General features: G+C 38.9%; 1 protein-coding gene across 11 annotated transcripts in view; it reads left to right on the top strand.

The window, feature by feature from the left end:
* NRG1 (neuregulin 1) overlaps positions 1–20,885 on the top strand; it is a 201,379-nt gene that overhangs the window by 148,315 nt on the left and 32,179 nt on the right. For 9 of the 11 annotated variants that reach the window (XM_032468476.1, XM_032468477.1, XM_032468479.1 and 6 more), the window contains one exon: positions 14,033–14,162. In XM_032468476.1, the coding sequence (XP_032324367.1) occupies positions 14,033–14,162 (130 nt within the window). Of the gene's footprint in view, positions 1–14,032; positions 14,163–20,885 lie in introns of those variants that run through there. The other 2 variants (XM_032468484.1, XM_032468483.1) reach the window with 1 other exon arrangement.

Raw genomic sequence — 20,885 nt, 5'->3', positions numbered from 1 at the left:
TCTGTGAAAAGGGTAAAATGTCACCTATTTCTTAGGGTTATTGCGATGACTACAGGGCAGAATACCTGGCACACTGTAGATTTTCAATGGATATCAGTCTTCTTGTTCTTTGCTAAGAATTGTATTGCCTTTACCATACACATAACTTTTGAGTTTCTTCAACATTTATTTCTCCCCCTTCCCACCAAAAAAAAAAAAAAAAAAGCTGACAGAATAGAAACAAAAAACATGCCCTTACTATTTATAGCAAACGTTATCAATGCCAGAACCTACTGGGCTTGGTGAATATGATTTTTACTTCAAAAGACAAGATTACTACAGAAAATGATAAAGTTTTATGACATCAAGAGTAAGATACGTAAGGTGAAAATATACTATGAAGAAAATTCTTCCATCTTTGTAATCATAAAATGTCTTCTCTCTCTCTGCTTCTTACTTATTTTCCCTGATCTATTTTAAAGTTTTCCTTAAAGCCAGACCATGGTAAATAGCATGCCCAGTGGAAATGGTAGTTGTGAGCATATTTAATGAGCTCTTTGGTGTTTAACTCTTAGCTTCTTTGGGATATAATTTGTGATGGGTCATACTCTAGAAATATGACTGTTAGTAACAGGTAGATTTATTTTTTCTATGAACAAGAAAGGCAACAGAAATGTATTCCCAGAAAGATGGCACTCCTTTTTAAGATTTCACACTTAAGTTGGATACTGGGGAGGAGAATTTCACCGGAGTAACTAGTAAGCCTGACGTGGCCCTTTTCCTTATACTTTCTTCTCTTTGAGCCGCTAATGAATCTGATGGTTTAGCTTCCGACATTTGGTGAAAACCATTTCCCAAACGGTATTTTGTAGACCTTGATTCTAGCATGTAAAAGAATCAAGACAGTCTTTCCCACATGCATGTTTCTGGCACAGAAAAGGGCAGTTTCTATCACAGGTAATAATGATAATCCAATTTAATTTGTTACAACCTTATTTTCATTTTTCAATTTAATTTCCCTTTTGGATGACATCGTTAACGGGAGTTGCCTATAAAGAGCTTTATACAGAATGACAACAATATTGTTATTATTATTATTTTTGGCAAAAGGAGTTGGAAATAGGGAGTGAGAGAAGCATGATGGAGAATTTGGCAGTCTCTTCCTGGTTAGCAGCAACCATGTCTGTTCTTCAACTTTTGAATATTTTTTAAGGCACTTGTCTCTTAGTTTAATTTATGCCTGGGGAATTGAAAATGCTGCACATAGCAAGTTCTATATTTGGAATCAGTACAGATCCCTGTCAACCTCGCTAAAATGATTACTTTTCAGCTAACTTGGAACATGTCATTTTTACCTTATTAAGTCATCAGATTTAGCAGAGCAGTGAGAGTGATCTCTTTGTTATTTGGATGAGAAAATGCTCCTGATCATTTTCAGGGTAGTTATGACTAAGACTTCAGTGCCACCCCTGGTATTTCTTGTAATCACCTGTGATAGTGATGGATTCCATCTGTCCGGATCTCTACGCCTAGGGTTCTCTGATCTAAGAATAGTTGGAACTCTGTTCTGACCTCATGCTGTGCCTCGTCACAGAAAGTCTTATAAAATAGAGGGAAATTTTTAATAAATCGGATCTATTTCATATCTCTAGAGCTGGATCATTCACAACTTCTTTCACAGAGTTTCTCAAACAGTCAGCAGTGTCATCTAGAGACCTGGTGCCACAAGCCAGAAGACCAAGGCTCAATTCCTAGGTCAGTCGCCTTCTGGCCATTGACCTGTGCACATATACTTGGGTTAACCTGTCTCTAGAGTGTGATCCCAGCAACACAGATCACATTGCCCACTGAACAGATTCCATTTCATTAGACTTCTTCGATTTCTACAAGTTTTCTTGTCGCCATGCTGCTGTTATTATAGTTCTGTGTAGGAAACTCCAATGTCATGTCAGGATTTGAAGCTAGATTTTACCATAAACTGGAATTTTCCAGCCTCTCAGCCCAAGGAATATGGTGTATTCAACAGGAAGGAACCAGTTGAAGAAAGTAACCACGTTTTTCACTTAAGCATCAAAAGTCCTTTAGGTTGCAGTAAACCCTTCGATGACCAAGTTTATTCCCTGAAGGGTGTTACATCCTTATTTATGTCACAAAGCTGGCGTCCCACCCTTCCTAACTGAACTGAACTTCAGATTCACTGTTAGGGCCCAAGAGGTGCTAAGTTTCCCCAGAGCCAGCATCCTTTCTCTTCCATCCATCATCAGCCTACTTTTTTGTTTACTTTCTCTCACACATTTATGGGTAAGATTTTTTTTTTTTTAATTTTAAAAATATGTGGGGCCAGCATTTTCTGTGGATATTACTGTGGACTTGCCCATGCCTAGTTTTGACTTCAGAAGAAATATTTTGACACTATGCAATCACTTATAATTTCCATCTGTTCATCCATGTGTTCTGCTTGTTCACCTTTGAACAACGAAAACTTGTTACTTACAACTAAAATAATTCACAGACGAAATAGGCTTCGAATCCTGAAAACAAACAAACAGACAAACAAAAAAATGAAAACAGACAAAAATCACTAAGCAGATATTTGGAGGATTGAATTTTGCAAAGGATAAAATTGAATTTTAAATATTTTTAAGAATAACCAGATGCTTTAGTAGTATTGGTAAATAATGAATTCGTTTCTATTCAGTCTGTTTCAAATTATATTTGACTTTATGATGAACTAATATCAACTGATTAGATTAAAACAAACAAGACGTCTAGAAAACAAAAATGGAGAGGGGGGAATCGTGGGATATCTTAGGCACTCTGTAAGCTCTAGGAAAAGCTGGCCAGAGTTATGAGGTTGAGTTAAGGACAAAATAGCCTCCATCTTTATTTACCAATGACTCCTTCGGGTCCTGTCTTTTTTTTTTTTTCCTACAACAACAACAACAAAAAACTCTAAGGTTATAAAGCAGACTTTAAGTCAATGGGTAATACAGTGCAGTTGGTTTTCTAAAAGAAGAGTCACACATACACACACACACACACACACACACACACACACACCACACACACACTTGCCTGTTTAGGTGGCCTTGTAGAACCGCAATTCCCTCACCCCTGATGTGCTGCACAGCCGCGATTCCCTCCTTGCGCTGTTTCTCTCATCCATGTTGGAGTATGAAGCACCTTAGTAATGGATGGAGAGGACACGGATCTGTGTTCAGCACATACTTGCAGTGTCTACAGAAACAGTTTGTATTTGAAAAGGGGGAAGTCTTCAGCCATCCGGAATTATTATAACTTCCAGAGAAGCTTTATTATTATTATTATTATTATTATTATTATTATTATTATTATTATTATTATTATTCCGTAACACAGATAGATATATCACCGCTGGGGGAAAAAACTAATAAATTATAACTAAGATCTTATGTGTGGACCTTCTTAATATTCCGTTTCTGCAGTGTGGGGAAATAGCTAGGCAAGCTTAGATAAGACCCTGGCCTCCACTCCACCTTTCTTTTACAATGTGCTTCAACGTGCCCTTTTTTGGTTCAACTCTAAGCAGAATGATGATTTCCATTGAGTTTTTCCAACAAGCAAATGATGTGTATATATAAAACAGCGAGGCAAGACAATGAGACTAAAGACACTGAACATATGGCTCCAGTTTTTTTTAAAATATTGTGTACTTTGGGGAAAGAGTTCAAAGTGTGCACCTGTCTGGTTCCTTTTCATTGAACCACAAAGTTTAATGCCAACAGTAGAAAAACAGGTGTCTGTTCGGTTTGAGCGTCAAGGCCCAGAAATTAAAAAACAAAAACAAAGCAAAAACCCCAAAGCTTGAAGGAAAGCTTCTTTAGGCATAAGGTAGCCAAGGTTAATTTATTATTTTGGCCCAGTTCCCATAAAGGCTCAGGATTTGACTGTCATATTCCACCCCCCACGCCCCCATCCTCATCTCTAACCTAAAAGCAGTATGTTCTTTAGCAAAACAAGACCTGTTATGAATTAAATATTATGAGACCAACTAGTCCTATGAGGGGGAGTGGACAGGGCAGAAAGTTTTCTCGAGGTGAAGTGTTTAAAGTCATGTGTTTTTTTTTGAAACCTTGTTTTATCCCTTTTCAGATGGGCCGTGCGTCCCCCGCAATAGCAGTAATGAAAAAACGTAGATTTCCAGGTGTTATTTGCTTACAAAGAATTTGTGCTAGGAGCCTAAAGCCTGCGTGCAGATTGACGATTAACGACACATCATCTTACAGGGAAGGATGGTTTGCTATTCTGATCACGAACCAGGGAACAAGTTGCCCCTGGGAGTTCTGGGAAAATACGCGGACTGAAATTAGCCAAATGTCACGGCGAGACTCCTGTGTTCGAACATGCTTTTACTGCTCCGTTCCTTTGTGTGCAGCAACCTTTGGCCTCAGTGAGGAAAATGTGCTTGTGGATCCGGAATCTGGCCATTTGTGTCCATAGCCATCACACAAACGCAGAATTGCCGTGATTTGGCTAAATCTGTACAGTGTAGGGGTTTTGAGCTGCAAAGGCACCATTCTAAGGAATATTATTCAGACTTGTGTTTAGAGCCACTGACCAAAGGGGCCTGGCTCAAACCTGAAAGCCTTGGAAGATTGTATCTTGTGTTGTCTTGGCTCCATTTTTTTCCTACACTTTTTTGGAAGCTTCTTTATGCAAAACACTGAGAGGTTAGATTACTTAAGACACTGGTCAGGGATCATTTCCCGTCGGGGAGATGCTTTCATAACATTTAGGACTATCACTGCCTTGATCATCTGTTTAACTGAGAACTTCAGGCTGACTGTGTTACCTTCTGCTCTTAATGTTTATATCGACGGACACGTGATAGAGTTAAATTGGGAAAGCATCAGTCGTGTAGTTTCGGTACTAAGACTTGACATTTTATTTTTACCAGTGAGGACTCAGGACTGAGAATGGGCCTGCCTCTGTCTCATAGTATCACATTGATCATAATAAATATTCCTAGATTGTGTAAAGAGTGGTGAGAAAAATGTGTGCTAGGCGGCTGAGATGCCTTAGAAAGGGGTGCAGCACAAGGTGTGAAGCACAGACTCCAGCATTTAGTTCTTGCTGAATTTTAATATATATAAACACAAAGCAGCGTTAATTCTTAAACGTGGTGCCAATATTCCTCTCCTGTCGTTCCTGAGCTAGTTTGAGCCGTCTTCCTGTCTCATCCGGACCTAGGTATCGGCTTCCTCACTGGTCTCCACACCTCCGTTGGCTCCCCTTCCAAAAGCTGCAGAAGAGACCGTTCATTTTATTCATCATGGCCCTAAGCAAAAACCCAGCGCTACTCTCTCCACGACCTGGATTAAACATTAACTCCAGCCAGGTTACCAGGGGCTTCTCCAATACGATGTATTATTATTTAATAGCCTCATTAACTTCACCTCTCTATTTATTATCCATCTCCCGGTCAGAATGAACTGCTACCTTTCACTGAACGTGACCTTCCTTCTTCTACCTCCACACATTCACTTGCTTTTCCCTTTAACAGAATCGCTTCTCCCCTAAGCACAGACCCGGTTCCCCTTCTTAATATACCACCCTTTTCAAGTATCTCCTTTTCTGCATACTTATTGTAAGGGTCACGCCTGCCTGACCTAATTGATTTCTATTTCCTCTTGCTGTTGTAAAGATAAGGCTTTTATGTCATTGGGCTTCCTGGCTAGTTAATACTGGTATCCAATCATATCATCTTCCAACAGTGATTGTTTTATCTTCTCATTTCCCACCGGTGTAGCATGATGTTTTACTCCTGCGTTGTTGCATTGTTAGGACTTTCAGAGCAGAGTTAAATCACAGCATCAGAAATCAGCATTCTTGGCTTGTTCTTGATGTTAAGGAAGCCACTCCCACCAAGAGTTTCAGTGTTAAGTATGATTTAGGTTGGAGCTAAAAGTCAGCATTTTTAGATAATATGGAGTATCATTCTAATTTCACTTTATAAAGATGTGCTTTGAGAAGCCTGAAATTGATAATTTTGCATTTTTAAATTTTAAACATAGGCAAGCATATATTTAAACATGTTCCTATATATGTATAAATTGAAACATGCATAGTGAACATACAAAAGTACAAAGAATGCTATGTTGGATTTCCACGTAGCCACCATCCACTTCAGCAATTACCAGTTTTGTTTTATCCTGATCTGACTCATTTCCCTCCCCTCTTACTATTTGGAGGGAAATCCCAGACATCTTATCCTTTGATGCATACATATTTCAGCATGTATCTCTGAAAGATCAGGACGTTTTTATACCTAACCATCATGGATTCGACACATATACAAATGCTACTAATATTTTATTCTCTAATCAGTGATCAGATTTCCTTTTAGGAATATCGTATATTTATGACTGAATCAGGATCCGAATAAATGTCACTCATTGTGATTGGTTTATATGTCTCTTTTTAGTGTCTGTATTCAGGGGTTTTCTTTTCTCTTGCCCTTTTGATCTGTCTCTAGCTCTAGTTGTCTGTGTCTTTATCTTCCTGTAATTTTTTTTTTAAAGAGATTAGCTTATTTGTTCTATAGAGTTCTCCAGAGTCTGGGTTTTGCCGATCGCATCCATCATGTTCTTTTATATGTTCCTCTGACCTACGTTCCTCCTGTAAATTAGTAACTATCAGGATGCTGGATGAAATTCAGGTTTAATTTTGGGGATAAGAATACTTTACAGACAGTTTTATAGAAACTGATTTTCAATCTCATCAAATGTTGATTCTGTATCTATTGAAATGACCATATGGCTTTTATTTTTGATATGCCATGATTTTTTTTTAATTTGATGAGTAAGATCATGAATTTGCCTCATAGTATCTGTCTTCTGACCTTTCATCTACTTTCATTTCTAAATGTTTCTCAGCTGATGAATAAATTAACCTATGTCATTAAATGTCACATGGTAATTTCAGCAGCTCTCTGCATAACTGAATCCCTTAACAGTCCCCTTTGTTTTAATGCGTTTTGTTTGGTGCTCCAAACTTTTGATGAATTTGGAAAGTGGCGTGTGAACATTTTCTACACTGACATGACCTTCTCCCAACCAAACTGACGCTGGTAGAAAATGCAGAACACAGTAAAGAATGTGCCCCCTCTACAGTTAGTGTGGCGAGATCTATGAATATATCCAATTAAGCCGGTCAAATGGAAAAGGTATTGATGGGGAAAGATTAAGGGACTGCTTGAAAGTTTGTTGACTCCTGGCTATGGAAATTTTATACTCAGGTTAATCTGTCAGTGATTAGTAGAAAATATATAGCAGAACTGTCTTTCTGGAGTTGGCTTCTTGGATAAGAAAAGCCTGTTGCCTTTGTAGGGAAGAAAATGCCTCTTTCTTGTAACTCCACCCAGCCAACACTGCACTGCGGGAAGACACTCCTTCTTTAAGAAAGCTAAGACATCCCACAAGGCATTTATGCCACTGACACAATACTCTAAGAGGTAGTAGGCTAGAATGATTGCACCGCGTCATGAGTGAAATGTGCGATCAGAAAAAAAAGAAGGGAAAAAAGCAGCTTCGATGCTTGAAAAAAATAACCTTTCTTGACAGTTTTATTTTTCTAAGGATAACACTATCTAATGACACAAAAACATCTCCCTGCTCAGCAGCTGCTGGGAACTTAGGCTATGCTTTCTGTTTAATTGCAAGGAAGCTCAGTGTTACAACAAAAAATTATATTTTTGAAAACAAATATATGTATGTATATGCATGACTAGGCCATTGTGCTGTACACTAGAAATTGACACAGTGTAACTGACTGTACTTCAATTTAAAAAATAAGTTATAATTTTGTTTTATGAGGAGAAATACCCAAAGGTCACTTTTCATTCTGCTGAAGAAGGAAGAAAGAAAGAATACTAGGGTCTGCCCAGAGAGCTTTGTAAGGTAAAGGGGGAGCTCAAGAGAATCTTACTAACTTCCTCCGGCCCCAGTGTTCATTTAACAAAACAGAAGACAAGCATGCCCTCATTCACCTGGGTGACCTTGGGCAGTCTTCCCCTGTACACTTCTGTGAATTCTTAGTTCGGGATATTTTATGGAAGACTGCAGAAATATTCCTTGGAGACAATTTGTTTCCTCTTTTTTCAATATAGGATAAACTATAAAATATGTTAGGATTCTTCTCGGTCCACCATTCTATGTGTGTTTAAGTAGCGCCAAAGCCTGAGGGCATCTCTTAAACCTCCATCAGCCCATGGTGTCAGCTTCTTCTTTGGACGGACTCTCACCTTGTAGGTAATCTACAAACCTCTGAGTACTTCCAGTGTATCACCGAGTCCTGAGGTCCATGAAGTGCAATGCCCTCCTTCTACTTTAGAAAATTCTGGTTCCCTTTATGGTCTCATGATGGTTCCTCCCTGGCTCCCCTGGATGTTTCTGTCGCGGACTGCAGTAGAGGAGAGGCCAAGGAGATGGTGTGCCACTTTAAGTCGCAGTGTTGGCTCTGGGAACCTTCACGTCAGGACCGGTTCCTTCTATCTTCTCCTGTCATTTTTTTTTTTTTTTCCTTTTTACAAGAACCTATTCGCTATTCAGCAAAGGATTGAATTACTACTCAGAAAAAAAATTCCAGCCCAGAAAGATGATGCTTCAGTGGTTCTGAGAGTGGCTCTGGGTTTTCCTTTGGAGAGCGAATGCCTCCCCTGTCCTCCTGTGGGCATCGATAGAAGATCCATTAGGTGGCACAGCCTTTCCTGCTCAGCTTCTGAGCCAGAGCTTCGTTTTCAGGAACCACATCAGCATTTTTTCCCAGTAAGATTTCAAAGTGCTTCTAGTACACCATTGCTGGGGCGCCATCTTCCCAGCAAGAATAATAATTTCAGATAAAAAAAAAAAAAAAAAGACTGGGAGATTAAAGAGCAGGAAGTCAAGCAGATTGCTAAATACATAGCCATGGAAGATATCACAGGTAAGGATTAAAGGGAAAAAAACCCCTGCAATTTTGTAGTGATTCACAGTTGCATGTTGGAATATAAAAATTGTTCAAACTTGTATACGTTATTGAGAAAACTGCCTGGAGTCATTTAGTTTAATCGTCTGCAAGTAAAACTTTAAGAATGGTCCTAAAAGCTCCTAGTAAGGACTCGTTGCCTCAGGGAAGACAGGCTCAAATGATAGCTCCTTGGGGTAAATGCTCAATGCTCAGACTAATTCCTGCTCATTGTCAAAGAAGAATGGAAGGGACTTCTTATCAGCAGTTTGCATTTGTGTAAGGGCCCTGGTCTGTCCCTGCCGTGGGCTTCACGGATAAGGAAAACACCACTTAAAACTAGCGAGAAAGTAAGCCACCTTCCCAGCATTATTTTCTCTGCAGCCTGCCTTGAGCGGAAAAAGCCTGGCATTCCACAGGAAAGATTGTGTGACTCCATAGGGAAATGTTTAGTAATGGACAGAGAACTCTTAAGCACTCCTCAAAATTTTATTCTGTGTATTTACTAAAAAGTGCAAGAGTATGTGATTTCCAAAATGTTTAGGTATAAACAAAATTGATTCCATGGCCATCACACCCTATTTTTAAATATTTTATTGTTTTTAAACTGTTACAGTAACACACAACGTTATAAATGCCATTAATTCATGTGACTCGAAAGCTCGGTCAGAAATATTAGAGAATTTGTGTGACTCTAGAAAGTTGAAAATAACTACCCATGTAAGATAGTTCCTTTTTCTTTTAGCTCGAATTGTTCTTCAGTCTTACTGTATAAGCAAGTTGAGTGGGGAATACATTATTGACAGAGGCTTTGATAGAGTTAAACAGAGTAAATTACGGATATTTACTTAATGCTTCGCTGTCATTCATTGGTTACCGCTCCAAGTCAGACCATCTCTTCACATTTTGTAGAAGAATAATTTACTAAGAAACAACATTTGAGGCTTGATCAGATGTAATTACAGAGTCTGGACAGAAGTGTTTTTCTTCTCTTTGTTCCATATTTATGCCATCAGCCGTAGACACAGATCATGTCTTTGTGTGCAGTTTTGCAACTGACAAAATATTTTATCAAACTGTGTGCCAACCCTGTGATGGCTCATTCCTGCAGCTGAATAGACGGAGGCAGGTAGCTGGACGGCGTCTCACAGCTCGTCTTTGGCAAAACTGTGCCTTGGGCCTGACGCGTCTCAGCTAACTCCAGTGTCGCTCCACTGCATTTGATCTATAAAGATCTCCTTTTAGGGAGAATTGTTCACAGTCTACGGTTTTCAACCCCAGTAACTTCAGTTGTTGTTATTACGGCTTGCATAAAGTAGGCAGTCATTTAAGAATTGGGGAAGGAAGAAAGGGAGAGAGGCTAGGAAGAAGGGAGGGATCCTATTGCGTCGTGCAGGATTTGGGGAGTCTGTCAGTGGTGATTTTAGTCTCCAGATCCTGGGCTAACTCACAGAACTAGCCAGACTTCCCTGGGATGGTCACTAGTCTTGACCTAAATTGCCAAAATAGACCAGATGGAGAATGAAACACTCAGAAGAATGTTCTCTGGGAACAAGTTAACTGTTGTATTTGTACTTTCTTCCTTGTAATTTTGTAGTTGCTAACATCCCAAGGAAAGTGTGTTTGGGATAAAATGTTCATATAAATGACAAACATAAAAGTAATGGAGTCCTATTTATCAGTGTTCCTAATTGCTGTTCAGTTCGCACTTTACTAGAAGATGACAGGTCCCAGATGATGACAAACTAGTTGCAAACCAGAGGGAGGCAGGGTGTATTAAGTACTGAATGAGTGAGATCTGTGTCACCTACTTCCAGGAACAGCTATGAAGGTCACCTTTTATGCAGCCAAACACATTCTGTTGGCAAAACCTTTAGCTTTACCTGTGATCCTCCTCCTCCCAGCTCTCCCCAGAAAGAATGTTGTTTCCACAGCTTGGTTTAAGAAACTGCTTTGTCTGTTTCATTAATTTCTGGCAGAATTACCATGCGGAAACTGACTTAGCAATACAACGTGTATCGACCAAAGAGAAAGGATATCGCTGCAAAATGCATAGATCTGCTTAGTGCTGACTGTGCACCACGTTTTACCAAGGAGAATAAAAGGAAACCTGGCAAAAATCGGAAAGGTGCATGTATCACCATCTCCACCCCAGGTTTTTCTGACAATTACAACTTATTCCTGTGTCTGGCTTGTTGGTTCAGAACAGCTGTACCCGGTCAGTTCACACTTTGTGTCACCTGGGAGTCAGTTGCTGCTTTGCAATTCCGTGATCATTTGTGTTCTCGCTGCTACTAAAAATGCTAAGCAGGATTGTCTGTGACCGTATGAGACAGTTGCTGCTTCATTTTCTCCAAGAATTATTTCATTATCAAATACCCCAATAACTAATTTCAAGTCATGATCTAAGAATTTATCAAACGAATGTGTCACAACTCAGCACTGCAAGATGGCGTTCAAAGCATAATCATTTCAGGGGAGAATATTTCTAAAGGACTGAAATAAAGAGACTATTTCTAGTTTTAACCTACATTTACTTACAGTCTTATTAGATCTCACAAGATCAGGAAGTCCAAGGACTAGGTATGAGGCACCTGTCTCTGCTAATGTTCATTCTTAGTTTGCTATTAACGTGGATTGAGGGAGTTGTGGGGGAGGGGAGAGGATGTTGGTTTTGTTGTTTTTAATAAAAGCCTTGGCTTTTGTTCTGAAAGTGCCTGCTGCAGTGTTTGCGGCTTAGCCCGGGTGAGGGGTGATTCCTAGCAACCTGTCAGGGATTCAGAGACCACTGAGGTCTGCTTGAGTCTCAGAGCTCCTTTGGAAGAACGATGGTGACAGAACACTGCAGGCGGTCCCCTCGGCACTGTCGCTGGGGACAGCAGAGATACCCTGCCCAATTTGTCATCCCGTGGATGCCTGTCAGCAGTTGAAAGTCTTAAGCACAAAACCTTTAACTTTTAAGACAAACTCCCTCCGAATATTTTGTAAAAGCAGTTGCCATGGATGAAAACATTCATAGCCCCTAAATAAACAGTTTTTCACACGAAAATATAATATGTTAAAATTTATGCTAAGGGATGTATAGAAATTGTCTGCTCTGTGATTTTATAGACCAAATGATGCCAGTCACCTGCCTCTCTTCCTGATAAAGATGGTAAAAGTGTAGCTGATAACAGGGTAAAATCAACTTTCTCCTCATCCTCCCTGGTTCCTTTTGTTTGGTTTGTAGCCCTGAGAAGGACACCTGGAAATACGTTCTGGAAAGAACTTTTTGTTCTAATAACAACAACAACAACAACAAAAATGGACCCAGTTCTTAATGATCCATAGTCATGATTCAAAGAAAGCATGCCTCTTTGAAATCTTCAGATTTCGACTCTCAAGCTTTCCATCTGATTGATACATACCCAAATTAAGATTCTTCCTTACGTGCTCAGTAATATTACCTGCTAATTCATTGGATGCCAGTTTTGTGCCAACCTTTACCTCGATTATTGATAACCTCTATCGAAGTCCTGTAAATCCCCGTTTCCTACATGGGAAATTTGACCATCTGAGTGGTTGAGTAACTTGCTCTAGACACAAAGCTAGCAGGAGATGGGATCTGAAGATCTGTGTCCAAAGTGCAAATCATTTTTTGCACTGTCCTTTGCTGTTCCTCCTAAAAGCCATCTTGAGAGCAGTGAAATGGTCCCAAACACGCCTTAAACAGGAGAATAAGAGACAAGACAGGCCTTGAGTAATTCAGACATTGAACAATCAGATGCTGAATATTTTGATCAAGTAGAGTGAGAATGAAGCAGAGTTGGAGGAGCAGTTGGGTTACGTGTCAAAGCAAAATGTGCACTTAACTTATGAAGGAAATGAAAAAGAAAGGGAAAAGAAAATAGAAAAGTAAGACATGACAGGTCAAATAAAAGGAAACAAGGGCATCTGAATTTCACATGCAAATAGCAAATAGTAAAATAGAAATTGGTAAGAAAGACAAAGCGTTGAAAATCACTAAGAAGGAGTCAGGTAACAGATGAGACAACTTTTGTCTAAAGCCAGATTTTTCCCACCCTGGAAGAGTAAATATGGCTTGACATAGTGGTTTTGCATTTCATCCTGATAATATCAGGGATAAACGTGATGTAAGTTAGACTTGTTTGGGGTTGAGACTGAGTCCTGTTTAAGATGCTCCCAATGAAACAAGTGGGGAGAAGTTCTGATACTAAATCCCTGCACCTAATGGTGGAGGAATCATTGTCAGCTTGACTTTTCAATAACTGTGAAGTTTGAAGGCAAGTGAATATCAAGTTTATCACGTGAAGATGTTGTGAACCAAAATTAAAACTTGTTTCTACTCCTAATTCAGATTGAGTGAATTTTGCTGTGATTTAGTCTACATTTGCAGCAATATTAGACTATCTTTGCATTTCTTCAAAAGCAGGATGGCGATCAGACATTTAATAATATTCTTCTGAGTAGAAATTAGAGAAAAATGGAAATTTTGAATGGAATGCCCCTGATCTATACATTGACATATATCCAATTAATAATAATTTTTTACATTAGGAACAAATAAGCCACCTTGTATTTTTCTTTGCTATACATTTTGTCTAAAAAATACGAAGTCCATATTGATATAACACATAATTTTGAAAATAATTTTATCAGTGAGTTACCATTAACAATTGTGGACGTTGATACCTAAATTCAGTTGCAGTGATACGACTTCATGTCATTATTTTTGAGCCTTCCCGGAAAATGTATTTTGCTTCATGACAATAGATCTTCTCTTTTCTAACTTCCTTAGAAGATAAAATATGGGTTAAACAAAATATTGAACCTCTTTCCTGTTTAACTATAATTAAATGAATTAACTGTAATTTCCCTTTTATGACTTTACTCTGTTTCATTACATCCAGAAAGTACTGAGGTCCTTGCTGTTGTTTTTTGAGCCTGAAAGTTTAGTGGAGTACGCCGCATCTTATATTTACTCTTCCTTTTAAAAGAATTTAAAATTAGAGGTTGCTTAGAAGAGGGAATGACAGACGTAAACCTGTCGGCTTCTTTATCTTTTATCCAGCCACATCCACGTCTACAACGGGGACAAGCCATCTTGTCAAGTGTGCGGAGAAGGAGAAAACTTTCTGTGTGAACGGAGGCGAGTGCTTCATGGTGAAAGACCTTTCAAACCCCTCAAGATACTTGTGCAAGTAAGAAAAGCAATCCTCTGTGTGGCTTGTGTCCATGGCTGCTTGTTTCAGATGATCCCACGTCTTATGATATTTTATTGCTGCTTTTTCCAATTCTGTTGCATCCTTTGAATAATGCTGTTTTATTTGTAGAGTGTTGTGAAAAGTTCACACCATTGGTCATCTTCTGTGTTATATCCAGAGTGGTTTTTTGCTTTTTCCAATGTGGTTTTTTTTTTCTCTTTTTTTGCCTTCATATTTATAAAGTTGCTTTCCTCGTGGTTTTCCTCATTGTTACCTAGAAGAGATGTGCAAATATCCTAGTGGCCTATGACGTTGGATACCTACGTCTCCATCCAATGTATGAAGGAAGCTCTAAGATAATGTTCCTTTTTACCCCAGGGGTCACCTGTAAAGAGAATAGGACAACTAAATGAAGCAGAAGGGCAGAAGACCCTTTACTGACACTTCTGTTACACTTGCCATTAGCTTGTTCTTTCTTAAGTATTTTTTAAAAGGGAATTTAGGTTGATCTCACAAATGAAAAAAACAGCAAAGTGCATTTGTTTGGAAGTGCACGCGGTGTGTGTAGCATCATTGCATGTAGGAGGCAGAGTGTTCTTCCATGCACTACGGTTATTTACAGATATGTTTAGAATGGCGCTCTCTCCAACGACCCTGAAGGAGCTGGTGCACCATTAAGAAGTCTCACATTTATTCTCACTCAACAGGCAGAAAAAAACAAAGATATTATCAGTACATTAAATATTTAAACCTTGCAGTTTTAGGTCTCATTAAAAAGCACATGTTTATTATGCCATGCATTTTGAGTCTACTTTTGATATTATTAGGCTGTATGTGGTACATGGATTCAAGTAGTTTGATGTGGTAAAAGATGTTTAAAGTCTCACTGAAATGATGAAACATTTATTTTGCAGTTGACCCATAGCTGGGTCCCATTGTTCTAAAGTCAAGTCCTAAAAGAGAAAAAAAAAACCAAAACATATCATTGTAACAATTGTCTCCTACTCCAGAATATTACTAGCTTGTGACTTAAATGTTGACAAGAAGAGCAAGTTTGTCAGAGAGACAGCTGAGCTCGTAGAAAGAACAATTAGCAAACTGAGAAAAAAGGCACAAGAAATAATTAAGAAGGCCGTTTTCCTTTTACATCATAGAAATAGTGTACCAATGTTGACATGCCAGTTCTAAGAAAGGCTGCATCATTAGTAAGTAATAAAATGCATCTTAAAAGGCACATATTTTACAATCATAACACGAAACACAAATGCCATTGGGAAGAAATGTTTTGCTGTCCCCTGTGCTGTTCTAGACACAGGCTATCTGTAGACTGTCTCAGGGGACCTCATGGCTGTAAACAAGTACCTTCCGGAACTGCCTTTTTGCCCTCAAAAGCTCTTCTTTTAAAAGAGTAGAAGCAGTTCCAAGAGAGGACAAGTTTGGATGGTTGTGTAGCTGATTTTATCAATGAAGACAGACAAGGTATAGAAGTAAATATAGTCTCTTATTTATTTTATTATTATTATTTTAATTTAGTCTTTTTTATTTAATTTTTACTTTTATTATTTTTACGGTCTTATACTTTTATAGTGAATAAAAGACTAGGAATCACAAGGGTAAAATTCTAATTTCAATTACTAAATAGTTCTTTCATTGATAAAGGTAATAGTTCTAAGCCAAGATAAAATTAATGGGTAAGAGTCTTTAAAACTTTAAAGCAAGCTAAAAATGACAAAGTATATAGAAAAAAAATATTTCTTTCAGACCTGAATTATTTTATGACTATCAGTGTTTGTTTTAAAATTAAAGATTCACTTTTTGATCACCACTCTATTCAAATCTATATACCTATATCAAAGAGTTAAAAAGTGATCAGGTTTAGATTTTGGTTCTGCCGATTTGTTGTGAATACGGCCCAAACACACCCCCACCCCGTAATTATCAGTGAATTCGTATCAACAAATTTTACAGCTTCCTATAAGATTTTCTTTGATCAGAATAGAAAATACCAGAAGCTGAGAATGGTAATCTGTAAAATATGAGGCTCATTTATTGCATGAGGAAATTCTGTCATTCTCTCCTAATTCTGGGTGTGTGATGTAATTAAACGCTTCTCCTTTTTAAATGATCGTACCCATATTATCTGTCCCCTCTTTTTACTTCTCTCGAAAAGCATCTGAGACCACTCAGATTTAATTATAATAATGAAACATGAGCATTTTTCATCATAGCCATTGCACAGATTTACAGGCTGTGTGAGTACATACGATCGTTCCTGAATGCCTCTTAGGAACCAGCGCAGCTATTTCCCACATATTAATTTCAGCCATTCTGTAGCCCTCCCACGTCCCATACAAAACACGCTATCGCCTAAGTGCTGTTCATTTGTTCCATTTTGGAATTGTGCCAACAACCGTAATTTTTTTCACCCACACAGCTTTTCATTAAAGTTTAAGCCCAACCTAGGAAAAAAAAAAAAACACTTGCTATATGTATTTTTTAATCTTGAGGCGAAATGTGTGTTTTTCTTCTAATAATTATTAAAGCAGCAGAGCAGGAATGAACATTCTGATCCCCCAAGCTAACTTGCCTTCTAGTTCTCAGCAAATTGGCACCATGGTTTTATTGTCTCTTTTTGGGGGAGTAATTCTCATCTTTCAAGAGAGTGTTAAAGCTTATTACTAGATCTTGTTGGGAAGAGTATCTTTGACATCTATGACTTTGATGAGTTTTATCCCCCTTTTGGACCATGTCTTTATTGACGCATCAAAGTAAACAGTACATTGAAGGAAGCATTACAGTGTATTTAACATCCAGAATATTCCATGCCTTTTTTTGTGAAATGAGAGTGTTTTTAATCCCTGTATTAAAAACATCTATAGCGTTAAAAATAATCACTACTCAGAATAGAAACAAAGGCAATCATAGACTATGTCTTATGATCATACATAAAACCACTTGAATAGAAACAGAAAACAGGAAAATGCTGCATTGGCTCATCATGGTCCTGTGTATGAAGCCAGTTCATAGTTTCCATACCGTCCATGTGTCTAGAGCAGAACATTTCTGAAGCATGAGCCACATCATTCAGAATCAACTTCATCCCTGACTAAAGCCATGACTCGGAAACACCACAAGCATGGTAGTTTCCAAGTAGTCTCTCTGGTCACCTAATCCACTTGTTGCCTTCTTGGGAGTTGAAGTCGAAGACTTTTCAACAAATTTCTTTTGTCTCTCAGTTCAGAACAAGGCGTTCCAAATGGATTAACCATGTAACAGTTAAACACTTCTCTGAGGAGAGGTTTGCTGGTTACTTGGACATTCCATGGGAACTGTGCGGGAGTTTCCGCGGTGTTTCTCATCTTTTATATTTCTCTGCTCTCTATAGTAATTTAAAATTTATCCTGGGGAAAACAAAAAAACAGTTACTATTCCAGATTGCATAAAGACCAGAAAAGAATCATTCCATCCTGTACTGTCTGGTGTCCCCAGTAGTCGCATGGTTCAAAGAAACAAGACAATTTGAACATGACCATGACGTTGTCCAGACTTTCTTCTTTGTTTTCTCCCCTTGTTCTTGTACATCTGTTCTTCTGAACAGTTTTACTTAGAGAACTATTTTTGAAGATGCTGATGTGATTTTTTTTCAATCTAAAAATGATTTTATACCAGATCGTATTTATAAACTCTTACACTGTCCTATGGACAGACGTGACTTCCCCATGTGAGGATTAGTATTTTAACCACCAATTTTGGTGAACAGTCTTGAGCCCTTTCACTTCAACTCTCTGGACAATATATTTATTTATAACATGGACTTAATATGTTCTCCAAATTTCTTTCCAGGGAGTCAGTGAAATTAAATGAATTCATTTCTGCAAAAGTACTTCTAACTCAGGGGAAGCAAGATTCTTTTTTCCCTTATAATAAAAAATAAATGGTGGAATTACATTCTCTCTGTAGACACTGGGAAAATATATACACCTGTCTTAACAGAGTGTGTCACCATGTTTAATTCCCAATTCTTCATTTTATTTAACATGAGCAGTTTTTATTTGATTTGTTGGGGCCACCAGCTAGCTTTATAACTTTGCATTTGCATTCATTTAATCATTTAATATCTCTGATCATGAACTTCCTTATATGCAGAAACAACAACAACAAAAAAAAAAACAGAAATAGAAAGCAAACAAACAAAGCCTGGGAAGATGGGAGGTGCCTTCAAACATGAACTTGTGGTTTTGTATAATTAATTTTTATGAAACCGTGTAGTACATGTAAGGGCCTATATTGCATTACACATTATTGTAGAGACAGTTGTGAAAATATATAACTATAGGTGATAAAGTCACAATAAATATCGTAGTAAATTAAACTCAATAAATGAAATATTAATTAACATTTATTTATAGAACAGCTACATCTGTACCAGACATTTTTGAAAACACAGAAAAAGTATAAAGCCTAGTCTGTGGCCCCTGGGAACTTAGTCTATTTATGGAAACAGAGCAGCTAAAATAGTAGCTCAGTTAGAGTGACTGCAGCCGAGTGGCACAGAGCTGATTATTATGGTAATGAGAACTCGAAGAAGGAAACGAGGGGAGTAAGTGGAAGGCTTTATAAACACAGCCATCATTTATGGAGATTTTTTCCGTACACCAGGTAGGCACTGAGGCTGCAATGATCTTTTTGTGAGACGCACTGACATGCATACCTAGACCAGCAGCTCCATTCTGGGACGTAAAACAAAACAAAACAAAAACCTCAGTTAGACATGAGTCGGTTTCTGAGCTCTGGAGGCCGGGTGGAGGACTTGGGATGCTGTGATAGCTCACAGGGAGCCACAGGAGCTTCTGGAGCAGGAGAGATACCATGGCTGTCTAGGGAAGAGAGACTTCCACACGGGCTGGAGACACCTGGGGGCCCGGGGGATGGGGGAAGCCAAGGCACTAGCTACGGTTGAAGTTTTGTAAAATCCTGGCAGAGTGGTGATGATGGTGAGATTCACAACCCCATTAATAGCTGGATCGACACAATTAAATGAGGGGTGATGGTTCCAGTTCAAGTTGTGTCCTATGGCCTCATCCCCATGGCTGTAGAAGGAGAAATCTGGAATCTATGAAAGGGGTGTATTTTGGGTGAGGCCTGGGGTCCCCGAGAACAGACTGCCATCCTCACTCTAACTCCTGCCCCTCAGGGTGGGTGCAGACACTTCCCGCAGCGCCCCTGTGCTCTTCAGTGCTGTCACGTTTAACGGAGAGAAGTGCCTGGGACCCTTGTACCTTAGATCTAGATGGTCAGCTCTTGGAGCAACGCCATCCTCTACTTCTGTGTCCTTCCTGTTCTAGAATCCTCCATGTACTTACTAGGTGTTTCTTGAGTCACTGCGACTTTCACTAAGACAGACTGAAGGAAATGCTTTTCTTCTTATGGAAGCCAACTTAGGTGCAGTTTTGCCTCCAATCAGGCGCACGGACTAAGTGTTCTTTACAGCTTCTTTTTTTTTTCTCCTGAAAGCAGTTAGGCAGCCACATACAGGTATTGATCTCCCTTCTAAGAGGCAAGCTCTGTGCTTGTGTTCAGTGTGAAGGGGTGGGCAAAATCGCGTGGTCTCTGACCGTATGGAGTGGGGAGACTCTTGCAAATAGCAAACATATTTCAAGTAATTAATTTAATTATAATTCGTAGGTGTGTTGAGTGCTCCAAAGAGTATTTAGGGGGTTAAGGGAATGTGTAATGGGGGACCCCAACTAGCCAGAGGCAGAGACTCCCTGGGAAAGAAAAAGTATATGCAGTCCTTGCCTTGAGAAGCATATAGTCTATTTAAGTTAGGAGTTTGGGATTAACAGATATGCACTAATATAAATAAAAGATAACCAACAAGGACCTACTGTAGAGCACAGGGAACTCTACCCAGTATCTTGTAATAAGCTATAATGGAAAAGAATCTAGTATGTGTGTGTATATATATATATATAACTGAATTGCTTTATTGTACACGTGAAACTAACACATTATAAATCAACTATACATCAATAAAAATGAATGTTTAAAAATAAAAGATAAAATACACACAATTTTGAAATACTTATATTGAACAATTTAAGTCAAAAGTGAATATTTAGACGTTTCATCATGAGGCGAGGCTGGAGTAGGTGGAACTGTAAAGTTCTGAGTCTCTAAGCTGTTTGAAGAGACAGGGAAGGGCATCGTCCAGAGAGGAAGCCCAAACCACAGATCAGCTGCGTCCGTGCTTGTGTCACAAGGACGTGGAGATGTATGGAGTGCAGATTGAGCCCATATCCGATTAAATTGTTTGACCTCACAGTAGAGGATACATCATTCAGAGTAAACAATGGCGAGGATTTTCATCTCCCGATGAGCTTTTCAGAACAAGCTGTGCAAACAGAGCCTTGGGAAGGGCACCGGGGTTCAAACGAGGAGGGGGTTCATTCATAAACACTGCCATCCTCATTAGCGGGATTGTACGTCTTAGACGCTGAAAAACAGCAGTGGGGAACCAGGACAGCTTCGAACGCTTTTCCCCCAGGGTTTACCCCGCGTCCAGTGTGACCAGTCTGTGTCTACTGGTATCTCAAGAAGTGAGAACTCGTCTCCTGATCGTGATAGAAAAGGAATGGGACGCCCGTGCTAGCTGAACAGTGATGGGGAGGTCTAGGGTTGGGTCTCACGGCAATGTTATTGGAACATATTATATGTAAC

The sequence above is a fragment of the Camelus ferus genome, chromosome 26, assembly GCF_009834535.1.
Source record: "Camelus ferus isolate YT-003-E chromosome 26, BCGSAC_Cfer_1.0, whole genome shotgun sequence".
In the NCBI taxonomy this organism is placed as follows: domain Eukaryota; kingdom Metazoa; phylum Chordata; class Mammalia; order Artiodactyla; family Camelidae; genus Camelus; species Camelus ferus.
This window is presented reverse-complemented; position numbering and strand designations above follow the sequence as displayed.